A 12,399-nucleotide genomic window follows, 5' to 3' on the forward strand; every position below is an offset into this window, starting at 1 on the left:
ATAATAGTTACCTTACAGTGAGGTTATAGTAATCAGGACAGTGTGGGGTTATCATGAAGAAGGATAAGTCAGTTAATCAATGGAACAGAAAGGAATCCATGAATAAGTTACAAGTTTACTGTTTGGCAAAGACACCAAGGCAATTCCGTAGGGTAAATGGAACCTGTATGCTATGGGTTCCACAGCACATGGAGACCATCTTGCATCGTTGTTCTGGTCAGCCTGGGCTGGTTTACTGGGCCCCGGGAGACCACTAGAACCACCAAGGACAGCCTCAACATGCCATCTCATGTGGCTGAGTCAACTGAGAGTCACAGGTACTAAGAGTCAATGGACATCGCTGTCCCATGGGCATGGATCTTCTGCTATTTCCTTCCCTCCTAGGCAGCAAACCGTAAACATGGCCACAAAAGGGCACTCCTCAAAATATGTGGATTTATTGACCATAGCGAGGGGGAGAGGCGTGAATGACAGAAGCTTTTAATGCTACGTCAATACTTTGTCCCTTTTTAGGACTGTAGTTGTACTTTTTATGCTTTTCATCTGGCCTTGGCCTCGTGGAATGCTGGAGGAGAGCAAGCCTGTTTTGCAGAGGTATAATCTTCTCTTTTTAAAAAACCAGTATTGAGGGGCTGGGGATTTAGCTCAGCGGCATAAGCGCCTGCTTTGCAAGCAGGCAGTCGTGAGTTCGATCCCTGGTACCGATAAAAACGAAAAAGACAAAAAAACAAAAAACAAAAAACAAAAAACAAAAAAAAAAAAAACCAGTATTGAATTTGGAATACACTTGGAATTGGAAGTTCTTCCTAATCAAGATGCTGTGACCCTGCCTTAGAGATGAGAGGTGACAGGTTTATGGATTTGTGTCTTCCAGGCTTCTCTGCTGAGAAGAAAGATATCACTGGTCCAGGGACAGCGAGGGGCCAGGAGCGGAGCTCACTGACTGTGCAGTGTCGGTATAGCTCACGGTGGAAGACCAATCCGAAGTGGTGGTGTTGAGGGGCTGCCTGGAGTAGCTGCAAGATGCTGATTCAAACCGATGGGTCAGAAAGGCTGGTGAAGGAGGAGCGTTTGTCCATCAGGGACTACCAGAAGGACCTCGTGTTCAATGTAACCTTGGGGGATCTCAGAAGAGATGATGCTGACAGTTACTGGTGTGGGATTGAAAAATTGGGGATTGACTTTGGGGACAAAGTTAAGGTGACCGTTGTTCCAGGTAAGGACTCTCCCTACCATGTACCATGTGACCATTTTGCAGAGGAGGGGGTTTTCAGAATTCTCTCTGTTCAGCTAAACAATTAAAAGTAGTCTCAGGAAGGGCTGGGGGTTTAGCTCAGCGGCATAAGCCCCTGCCTTGCAAGCGTGCAGTCGTGAGTTCAATCTCCAGTACCGATAATAAAAAAATAAGGTAGTCTCGTGGCTATACATGTGGCCATGTACAGTATATGTGTGTGACAGAGCGGGATTCCAGAGATATCAGAAGGAGGACACAATCTTAGCCATCTGTCATTGGTTCTCATTGCCTGAGTCAGCAAAGCAGGACAATTTTGGCTTTGCTGTTGGATACTAGGGGTCAGAAAAAACAGAGCCAAGATCTGGTTATTAGTGGAACCATCTGCCTTCCTTTGGAATTGTATGCCTTACAGCCACACTACAGTGGAGCCTCCATTTTGGTCTTTGGAGTTTATATAATTGATTTTGGTATCCACAAAGAAGCCTAACCTTTCTTTTTATTTCTTTGTATTTTATTTTGTTTTATTGTGATATTGGGGATTGAACCCAGGGCCTTGTAATACAAGACAAGCACTCTTCACTAAGACATATCTCAAGTATAAAAATTAAATCATATTTTATTTTACTTATTTAAATTTTTAAAGGGAATAAAACAAAACAATAAAATAAAGCAAAATAATACAATAAGGATGAACTTGGTCTCCAAAAACAAGACAGTAAAAATCAACAATAGTTATTATACTGTACATTGTTTTTTCTTTTTCCGATTTCATTTTATTTCAAGGAGAAAAAGAAAAAAAAAAGAAAAAAAATCTACAACAAAATTTCAAAGGACATCAACCAGGGGGCAACAATGTACATACACTGTGCATTGCCATCCCCAAATCATTCCCCCAGAGTGCAAGACATCTGCATTCAATTGTTTGAACAATGCTAGCACAAATCTTTTTCTTCAGCAAACTCAGGAAATCATAGTAAAACTATCTTATTTTATATAATATATATGCTGTTTCTTTCAGCTTCTCACACTAATGAGACTATATGATGTTTACACATGTGTGTCTTATTTATTTCACTAATGAGTACAGTCTCAAGTTGCACCCATTTACCTATGTCTCCAGTTTATCCTTATTTATGACTGAGTAGCACTCCATTTTATTAAAAATGCCACAATTTCTATCCATCCTTCAGCTGAAAGGCCTTTGAGTTATTTCCAAGATCTGGATATTACAAATTGTGCTACTATAATGTGGGTGCACATATATTGCTGTTGTATGATGGTTTTAATTCTTTTGGAAAGGTATCCAGAAGAGGAATAGCTGGGTCGAATGGGACCTCTAATTCTAGTTTTTTTGAGGAATTTCCATACTGATTTCCACAATGTTTGCACCAGTTTTCCCTCCCACAAACAGTAGAGAAGGGTTCTTTTCCCCCACAGCCCCTCCAGCATTTGTTATTGCTTGATTTCTTAATAGTAGCCATTCTTTCTGGGGTGAGGTAGAATCTCAGGATTGTTTTAATTAGTTATACTAAATGACCAGTGATGTTGAATATTTCTTCACATATTTATTTTCTGTTCATATTTCTTCACCTGAGAAGTGTGTACTCATCTCAGATGCCATTTTTGCATTGGGTCTTTAATCTGGGAGGACTGATTTTTAAAAAAATTCTTTATGAGTTCTTGATAGAAATTGTTTGTCTGAGGTACAGCTGGCAAACATTTTCTCCCATGTTGTGGTTTGACTCTTCACTCTGTTGTGGTTTCTCTTGCTGTACAAAAGCTTTTCAGTAGGATGAGATCCCAGGTATTGATTCGTTGTGATAGTTTCTGTGTAATCAGAGTTTTATTCATAGTTTTTGACTACAGTGTCCTCAAGAGTTTTACCTACTCTGTCTTGCAGCAGATTTAATGTTTCTGTTTTAATATTAAGATTTTTGGTCCATTCTGATTTTAGCTTAGTATATGGTGAAAGATAGGGGCCCAGTTTTAATCTTTGGCATGTTATACTACACATTATTATCCTCCAAATAGTTGCTCAAACTATTAGATTAGGTATGCAAAGTTAATCAAACAATATAAGCACTAAGTTGTTTCTTTACTTCAATTACTATCATTTCAGAAATTTCAGGTGTGTGCCTTCTGATTTCTTCTATGTCTATGTCTCCTTGACCTGTTTGTGGGGAATGGATTCTTCTCCAGGCTTTCAGGGCTGGTTCACAGAGGGGTGAATTCTCTGCAGGTTTGTGGTGGTGGTCCTGGTTTCTTATTTTTGATGGATTCCTGGATTATGTCTCTCACATCTCACATCTCACTTCAGATCCACTGGACCCACTTCCCTCCTTTTTCTCTGCCTCATGTTGCTGTATTACAATGGTTGGGCACCAAATCATGGAGAGACTTTCTCTGCTACTCACCACTATGCCACCTTTCTGGAAGTCTTAACTCTTTAACTGATGAGTTGTAGGAAGAGGCACAGATCTCAGAAAACCAAAGTCTAGATCATCTTGTGTTTTTCTAACATGAGGTAGCTAAGGAATTCCAGGAGATCCTGGCTAGGGCTGAAGGGTGATAGACTTTGAACCCATTATTGTGAAAGTTTTACTAGAAAAAGAGAAGAGTACATCTGACTGTCTCTGAGGGTTACTGGAAAGATGGATGTAAGCACAGGCCAGGCAGGAGCGCATGCCCTTAAGGTTTCCCTCTGAGATCCAAGTCCTTCTGAGAGGTGGGAGATGAAGGTGGAGGATGTCTGCTCCCTCTTCTTACCACAACACCCACAAACACACTCTCCCCCACACAGAGCTGTATTTGGAATATTTCCATGTGTGTAGGGATAAAGTACTTTTATGCAAAGTAAAGGAAATTATGGAACCTGATTCTGGGCAACGTATAGTAATAGGGATCAGATTTCTCTTCTGACTTAAATAACAACAAATAAAATAGAGAAAATACATGAAACTAAGATTTTAAGCACATTGTATACCAGGCAACAAAAAACAATTACTTTCTTGAGAGATTTTCTCAGTTGAACCCCAGAAAGGAGGAACCCATGTAGACCCTACTGACTTCTTCAGTTGAGGAGATATTGCTTAGAACCTGGGGAGGTAAGCTAGTTTGAATTTGCGAGACAGAGTACCAGAGAGATTTGTAGAGAGTGAGAATCCATAGGCTGGCCCCTGTGGTTAACCAAGAGAGAACTGATTACTTCTTGTGCATAAAAGAACTACCTTAGGTTGGACAGAGAATGACCAAAAGAGATCAGAAGACTGGCTGTTCTTTCCTTTCTTTGCTTTTGTTGTTTTGGCTCTCTTCTGCTGCCATAAACTTGCCGCTCTGCCATGTGTCACCCTGCCTTGGAGCCAGCAGATTATGGGCTGAAACTTCTGTAAACTGTGAGCTAAATAAATCTTTCCTTCCTTAACTTCGCACATCAGGTATTTTGTCTCAGCAACAAGAGAAAAGTAACCAAGACAATGATATTAGTGAATTGTAATGAATTTCAATAAAAACTGTCCAAAATAAAATGTAGAGTGAAACAAGACAAGTCATTAGCTGAATGTGATGGTACATAAGTTTGGGAGGTTGAGGCAGTGGGTTCATAAATTTGATTCTAGCCTGGGCAACTCAAACATTTAGCAAGTTTCTGTCTTGAAATAAACCACAGGCAGATGAGACAGCACCAGGATTTACAAAACTCCACTGGGAGTGGAAATTGTGACTATGAAGTTTTGGAAGACAGGAAATGATTTTTTTTTTAAAAAAAGAAGGTTTCTCTTGTTCCAGCCATCCTGGCATCCAGCCTAGGCTTCCCAGAGGAGGTTCATGGAGGGGTGGCCAGCTCACTTCACAAGGTGGCAGGGAGTGAGTTTCAGTCATGGAAAAGACTTAGAAAGGAGGTATCCTGGTCTAAAGACTGAAATGCCATGGAGTATGTTGACTATGCCAAGCAGAGCTAACAAATTATTGTAAATTGTCTCCTTGGTTGGCCCCTCAGAACTTCTCACACTGTTGAATAGTTTTCCTTTTCAAAATAATCAATGATATGTTTTAGACAGTTACTACTGGTCTTAGGCACCAAAAGAGAAGCTCCTTAATTCCTAGATGGTGCACCCCTGGGCCTCACCCAGAGCTGGACGGTCCTTGTAGAAAGTGACATGTATTCTGTTTTGCAGCTTTACCCAAAGAAAGTTTATCCTCAGTAAGACCAAGTCCAACTTTGACACCATCAACCACCAAGACTGTCAGATACCAACCAACGACTACCACCAGCCCCGCCACTCGGTAAGCTAAGCGGGCCCTGCAGCACCTTCCCGCTGCTATGGCCCCATAGCATCTTCTTTGGGAGGGCTGTCAGACACAGTGCAGGATTCTCAAGAATCCTAGATTTCAGAAAAACAGCAAATAATGTTGTAGCATAAGTGTAGCCCAATTATTTTTTGAGACATGCTTGTACTTTAAAAAAAGTATATAATATTTTTATGAATATCAGATTTACCTGAGAATTCTTTATTTCTATTTGCTAACCCTAGTAACACTGTCCTGTGGGCATATTCCATCTGGACCCTCACCCATACAACTTCTCTGATGTAGCCTCTTGTCAACTGAGTCACTAAAAAGATAGGTGGTCTTCCTCACTCTCAGTTGTCCTGTGAGTACAGGAATTCCCAGCTAAGCTTCTGCTGCACCAAGACAAAATCGTCATCTGACTGACAGAAGGAAAGCATGGATGTGGGCCTTTGGTCCATCTACTACACAACTCCCAGGGGCAAGGGAGTGTCACAGATTGGGTTTAATGGATTAGGAGATGATCCTCTTCCATGGGCCCCAGATCCTGCCCAAAAACAAATCTTAGAATTCCAGCCACTTGTCCCCAAGTGCCAAAGTGGGAGTGTGGTAAATGACAAGAAACAGAATTAGCTATTTCATCTCCTGACATGCTAGAGATACACAGCACACCAATCTGATGCATGTCAATCTGATGCTTGTCACTCTTGAAAGAAAGGAAATTCAATTGAATCTAGAGAACATGGCAGACAGATATCAGCAGCTATGGAGGTTCTCTAAAAGACCCAGCTTAGAATCCAGGAATGGTGCGGAGTGAAGTATCCTAAGCAAGCACAGATATGCCCTGCTGACCCAAGAATGAACTGGGCTGAGAGAAACCAACTGGGAATGCAATCCTGGTGCTATAACAGGAACAGACAAAGCCTCAGTGTGGAAGCTGGAGCCCACACCATTGGAAGCTGTGATTTGGGTTTCCTGCCACCCGCCTGAATCGGCTCGGCAGGGAGAGAGATGCGCGAAAGCTCTGAGAACGGGAATCGGTGAATGGAGTTGAGAACTGGACGGGTGGGGAGCCATACATAGACCTGCGGTGAGTGAGAGAAACTGGGACTCTTCCACAATCTAGGAGTTGCCAACAGAGGACATTCTGGGACCAGGCAGACTTGCTGGAACAGGGAGCTGTAGTGACTTCAGTCACATATCCCCCTCTCAAGTGGGATTGGTGAGCAGTGCCTGGCCTATGTGATGCTGCTGGCTGAGACCCAGTAGGCTAGTACAACCCAGGTCCCAGTGCCTGAAGGTGCACCCTAGCAGTGAAGCCTTGGATAGGTTGACCTGGAGGGGCGGGCCCCGCATAGGCCACCCGGTCTGTAACTCCCTGGTGTGCTGCGGTGGGCAGGAACACCTAGCCGGTGCAATTCAATCAGACTGTGGCTGACAGGGAAGGAAGCTGGGCCTCCTATGTATGCTTGCATATATAAGGAACAAAGAATATGGGAAGAGGGAGCAACAAGAAATCCTGTTGGCCCCCAATCCTGAGAAACAGGCAATAGCAGACACCGCACCAATAGATATAAAGCACTATCTCCAGAGCCTCATAGACGAGTTCAGGAATGAAGTTATTAATGACCTGAAGCTAGACATAAGCAGAATAGTTAGAGAAATGCTAAGCACCACCCAAGAAAAAACAGATGGTGGAATGGAAGAACAGAAAAAAAGGGGAGAATTGTTTGATGGAGAAAATAGAGAAAGCATAGAATACGTGAAGCAGGTTCAAAGAGATTACCAGGAAACTAAAAACTATCGAAAACTGGCATAACAGCTTGAAAGAAACTAAGGACAGATTATCTGAACTGGAGGGCAGATTTGTAATATGGGAGCATGAAATGAAACACTTCTTAAAAATAACAAAGAAACAAACAGCAATAATACAAAGACTAGAAGATGATAAGAAGATCTATAACTTAAGAATTAAGAACATAATAGAAGAAGTAGGGACACAAACAAATGAACTACAAAAGCTACTCACAGAAATAATCCAGGAGAATTTTCCTAATTTAGCAAAAGGTAAAGATACTCAGGTGTATGAAACATACAGGACCCCAGCCACCTACAACCCAAACAGAGCTACACCCAGGCATATAATAATCAAAATACCAGAAACCCAATATAAGAACAGAATATTAAAAGCCATCAGAGACAAGAAACAGATCACTTACAAGGGAACACCCATCAGAATTACAGCAGACTTCTCGGCACAAACCATCAAATCACGAAGAGCATGGGGGGAAATAATTCAAGCTTTGAAAAATAATAACCTCCAGCCAAGATTGATGTATCCTACACAACTATCCCTGGAAATTGATGGAAAAACAAGGTGCTTCCAGGATAAAGAGGAACTAGGGGAATATGCAACCACCAATTCGACTCTACAGAGAATACTGCAGGATATTCTAAAAAAGAAAAATACGAAGAATCCAGAAATAGTGGCAGAGAGGCCGCAATGAATGGAGCAGAAAACAAAATGAAGAAGACAAACTGACAACTAATGACAGAAAAATAGTTCAACAGAAATGAGGCAGAGAAGATTGGATGATAGGAACAGCTGTTTTGGAGAAAACGACGTCATAATAGGTAATGCTGATTTAGTATCATCTTGTTTTGAAGTCTCATCAAGCTTTTGTTCTTCTGTCTCCATGGGTCTTAACATGTTGTATCTTATTGGATTTTATTATATGTGATAGTATAAACAAAAACTTTTATAGACAAGGAGATTATACAGAAACGATTGTTCATTTTCTGTTAGTTGATTCTAAATACCCTGTAATACTGTCATTCTCTTAAATGGTTTTACATTGTTTTGATATATTTGATGCTACAGTATACAAAGTTGTACTGAAAGATTTCAAGGAAGGAGACAATATGGTAACTACTTTTATGTCAGGATTATCTTGTGGTGAAACACTATTTCACTTAAATGGTTATGATTTGATCTGCACTGTTTTGTTGTTATGCCCTCTTTTATCTCAATCTCCATTTTATTATTTACTTTTTTATTTTTATCCTTTTAATTAAGGGAAAAATAAATTTAAAATATAGCAAGATATATTATAGTAACCCACTTTGATTTTCTATTAACTTTATTTGAATTGCTGTATTGCTCTCACCATCTTGTTTTGACGGATGTTCCTCTTTTCTGTTTTGCTTGATAGTACCAGGTTCGAAAGTTTAGGCAACAGCTGTGAAGATAGTGGGATTCATTATAATGCCCATTCTGGTTGACTATTATCTACCTTTGAAGACCTGTAATGTCTCCAATGTTTTGGTTTTGTTGGTTTCGTTCTTTACCGTTTTGTTCAATTTTATTATAACTGATGATATAGGCAATTCTATTAGATAGCAGGAGGCATTATGGTAACCAATGTTGATCACCTTGTATTATGCTTTTACATTATCTATTATGTCCACCCTTTTGTTTTGACCAACTCTGTTCTGTTATGTCACATTTGGGTTTACTCTCTTCTAAAAAAAGTAATAAGAACAGTGGGAGCAATAAAACCCAAAATGTGTAATAGTCATTGTACAAAAGAGAGGAAAAGAAAGTGCTCTAAACGATATAACTGCATGTATATTTAAGTGTATAAGATGGACAATGATATTACTGAGTTTTGTTGGATCATTGAACAGAACTGTTTGCAGCTCACTGTTTGAATGTCCATTTTATAAGCTTTAATTTTGTAACTTGAACAAATATTTCTAAGATGACAATATGTAATCCATTAACTAGTGATTTCCTAATGTTTTTTTTTCTGAAATTCTGTATAACTTGTACCCTTTTTCTGCTTTTTTCTCTTTTTCTCCTTAAATAAAATTAAAAAAATAAAAATAAAAATAAAGTAAGGAAATTCCCAAACATCAGTACCCCCCAGCTAGCCTGGCTTAATTCCATGCTAGCCTGCTATGGTCAAGCCCAGGTCAAGGCCAGAGGTGAATTACAGACCTCTATGTGACCCCTAAGGCAAAGGCAGAGGTTCAAATCTCCATTCTTGTCAGAACAGTCCCTTGGGTCCTGTCTGGTTCTCTTCCTGTCGATTTGAGTTAGGTAGATGTGTCTGAAGAGTTTAGCTCTTGGGGGATGGCATGAGGGCTCCTTTCTTTGATGATCTCTTTTTCTTTTAGTCTCACAACTTAAAAAAATTTTTTTCCTCACTTTTTCGGAAGCGTATTTGTGCAAACAGATGGGATTTCAGTCGTTGAGAAGGAGAAGGTGAGACTTCAGAGAGTACAGTGTGTGAAAAAGAGTGCAGTGCCTCAAGGACAGGTAGAAACATTTCAAAGGATGCATCCAGCGTTCTGTGGCTCGCTCAGTGTTCTGGAGTTGGATATATTTTGAAGTTTTCAAATTTATCCATGGGCAAAAGGTGGCTTCCTGTTGGGTTGAGAGAGACAAGGATTGGCCACAGGAAGGTCAGAGAACAGGAAGAGGTGCCCAGTATAGTGAGGAGATGGGGGACCCAGGGACAGTAGGTACATGGCTTTCTGGATCCATGGGGAATGACACGGAGTGCAAAGGACTGCGGGGCCAGCAATCAGTCCAGGGGACGGTGGAAGGAACAGAAGTAAACTCTTTCTAGATGTGGTGTCTCAAAAGCCTTCACAGATGTGTCACAGGTAGTGAGGCGGGCAGGGTGGTTATCTTGATGTATATAAGAAGGTAAGGAAAAAAATGAGAAGTTGTTGATCTATCTAAAATGAAGATTAGATGAAGGGAAAATGTAGAGACCACTGAACACGGAGGATGAGATGGTGCTTGATAGGCAAGAGAGGTGACTGGAAGGCCAACTCTATTGTGGTTTGGAACACCTAAAGCCTAGCCAGTGGGCAGGATGACTGGGCCCTCTAAGCGGGCAGTCCAGGCTGGGCCCCAGGCTTGCCTTCACTGGGCTGTGGGAAGCCGTAATCTGGACAAAGGAAGGGCTGAAAGACCTGAGATTTCTGCCCTGGGAAGTAAGTAACTCTTTCCTGTCTGTGCATCCCCCACAGATCCCTGCTGAGCAACACCTGCTTCCTGCTCCTGGTCTTCTTGAAGTTTCCCCTTCTACTGAGCATGCTTGGTGCTGTCCTGTGGGTGAACAGGCCTCAGAGAGAGCCTGCGGGGGATGCAGAGTCAGACCAATGAGAACCTGTACTACTGATCCTGATCACTGCCTGTCCAAGAGAGAAAGGCCCTCCAGTAGAAGAAAAAGAACATTTCTGTCAGGACATTGCTACGGTGCTAGGTCAGTGTGGAACAGCTCCTTGATTTCCACTCTTGCAACCATGACACCTGGGGCTCTGGGACTCCTGGACCCTGTCACTTCATAGACCTGCAGCGGGAGGGGGCTTTCTTTCCTTCAAAGGTCTCATGAAAGAAGAAACTGCAAACTTCCACTTGTCCCTCAGTTCTGTTGAGGGGTACATGTAGTCTCAATCTGTTTGCCACTCTCGACATTAATGGATTTCTTTTGCATTTCGTGGGGTTTAGGGGTCCAGCCAATAATTTCAACATTCTTGACCCTTTGAAGAAAATGACTGAACCAAACTAGAAAGGGGCAAGATGTGAGCAGAGGCAAAGCTCCCAGGGCTGCCCACCCAGCCGCATTGTTTTCTTGCAGGGAAGGGAGCGTGGAAACAGCCCCATCCCATGTCTCTTGGACATGTATGGCTGAAGACGAGGTTGGGCACCACATCCTCTCTATTCCTCGCATCATCCTTCTTGTTAACATCTCCAAGCTTTCTTTGTTATTTGAGAGTGAGACTGCTGCTCTCATTTTTGGATAAATGAGAAATGAGCCATGGATTTTATGGAGTGTGGACTAATTAGACAATGGAGACAGAATCTGTCCAGGAACTGTGCATTTGGGGTATCTAGATGGAGAGGACAAGCTGGGAACAAAGGGCCCACAGGTCCTCTATTTTTCTGGACCCCCCTACCCTGGTTCTATCTTATCTACCTATCTATCTTCCTTCCTTTTCCTCTTTATAAATAAAGTTTTTCCCTTTTGTTAAACTTTGTCCCTCCAATTTTTTATTGGGGTTGAGTTTAAGATCAAGGTGGGCTACTTGTTGGTGCTCATCCCCCAGATGCAGCATCTGTGGTTCCTGGCCAGATGGGACACACATACTTCAGATGCATGGAATTTCTCCAACGGGTCCACACATGTCTGTATACACTTACGTAGGAGGGAAACAGGGTCTCTAGAAAATCAAGGTGGAAAACAGAACACATTTTCCAGTCTACACTCATGTGTATTGTTTGTATTTCACTTATTAAAATCCAAAAATAAATGCAACACTTGGCACATCTGGTCTCCCTGCCTGTAGCTCCTCTGCCATCCCTCAGGATTAAAATGAGTCTCTAGGTGATTTCTGCTCTCTGCATGACCTTAAACTTCACTTGAGATCAGGGCTCTAAATAATTCTTAATCAGTCATTGGTGGTCCGTGATGTACAGTACTGTAGAGAGTTTGTTGTTTGCTTTATGTACATATTTTCCAGTGATGGCCACAATCAAATGAATTAACATCCACCACCATTTGTGCCGCACTCCTTCATCCTGTAACTGAAATATTTTGTCTTTTGACAGCACCTGCCCATTTTCCCCACCCTCATCCCCCGCTAACTACCACTCTATTCTCTGCTTCTGTGAATTCAGCTTTCTAAGATGATCCCACATATATGTTATAATGTAGCGCTTGTCTTTCTGAAATTGGATTATTTCACTTGTGATGTTGTCCAGCTTCATACATGTGACAATGACAAAATTTTAAAGGCAAACACTATTTCATTAATTACAATTACCACAATTTCTGTCCTCCACTCATCCATGGTGGATGCTTAGG

At 41.5% G+C, this 12,399-nt stretch overlaps 1 protein-coding gene across 1 annotated transcript; it reads left to right on the forward strand.

The window, feature by feature from the left end:
• The first annotated feature begins 790 nt into the window (after positions 1 to 790).
• Cd300ld (CD300 molecule like family member d) lies at positions 791 to 11,429 on the forward strand. Its single transcript, XM_063242687.1, is given in 3 exon segments — positions 791 to 1,236; positions 5,472 to 5,515; positions 10,562 to 11,429. Coding segments are annotated over 3 exon segments (579 nt in total). The 5' UTR covers positions 791 to 837; the 3' UTR covers positions 10,698 to 11,429.
• Positions 11,430 to 12,399: the final 970 nt, after the last annotated feature.

Source organism: Cavia porcellus, unplaced genomic scaffold, assembly GCF_034190915.1.
Source record: "Cavia porcellus strain 051 isolate PalLab524CR breed Dunkin Hartley unplaced genomic scaffold, mCavPor4.1 scaffold_32, whole genome shotgun sequence".
Lineage (NCBI taxonomy): Eukaryota > Metazoa > Chordata > Mammalia > Rodentia > Caviidae > Cavia > Cavia porcellus.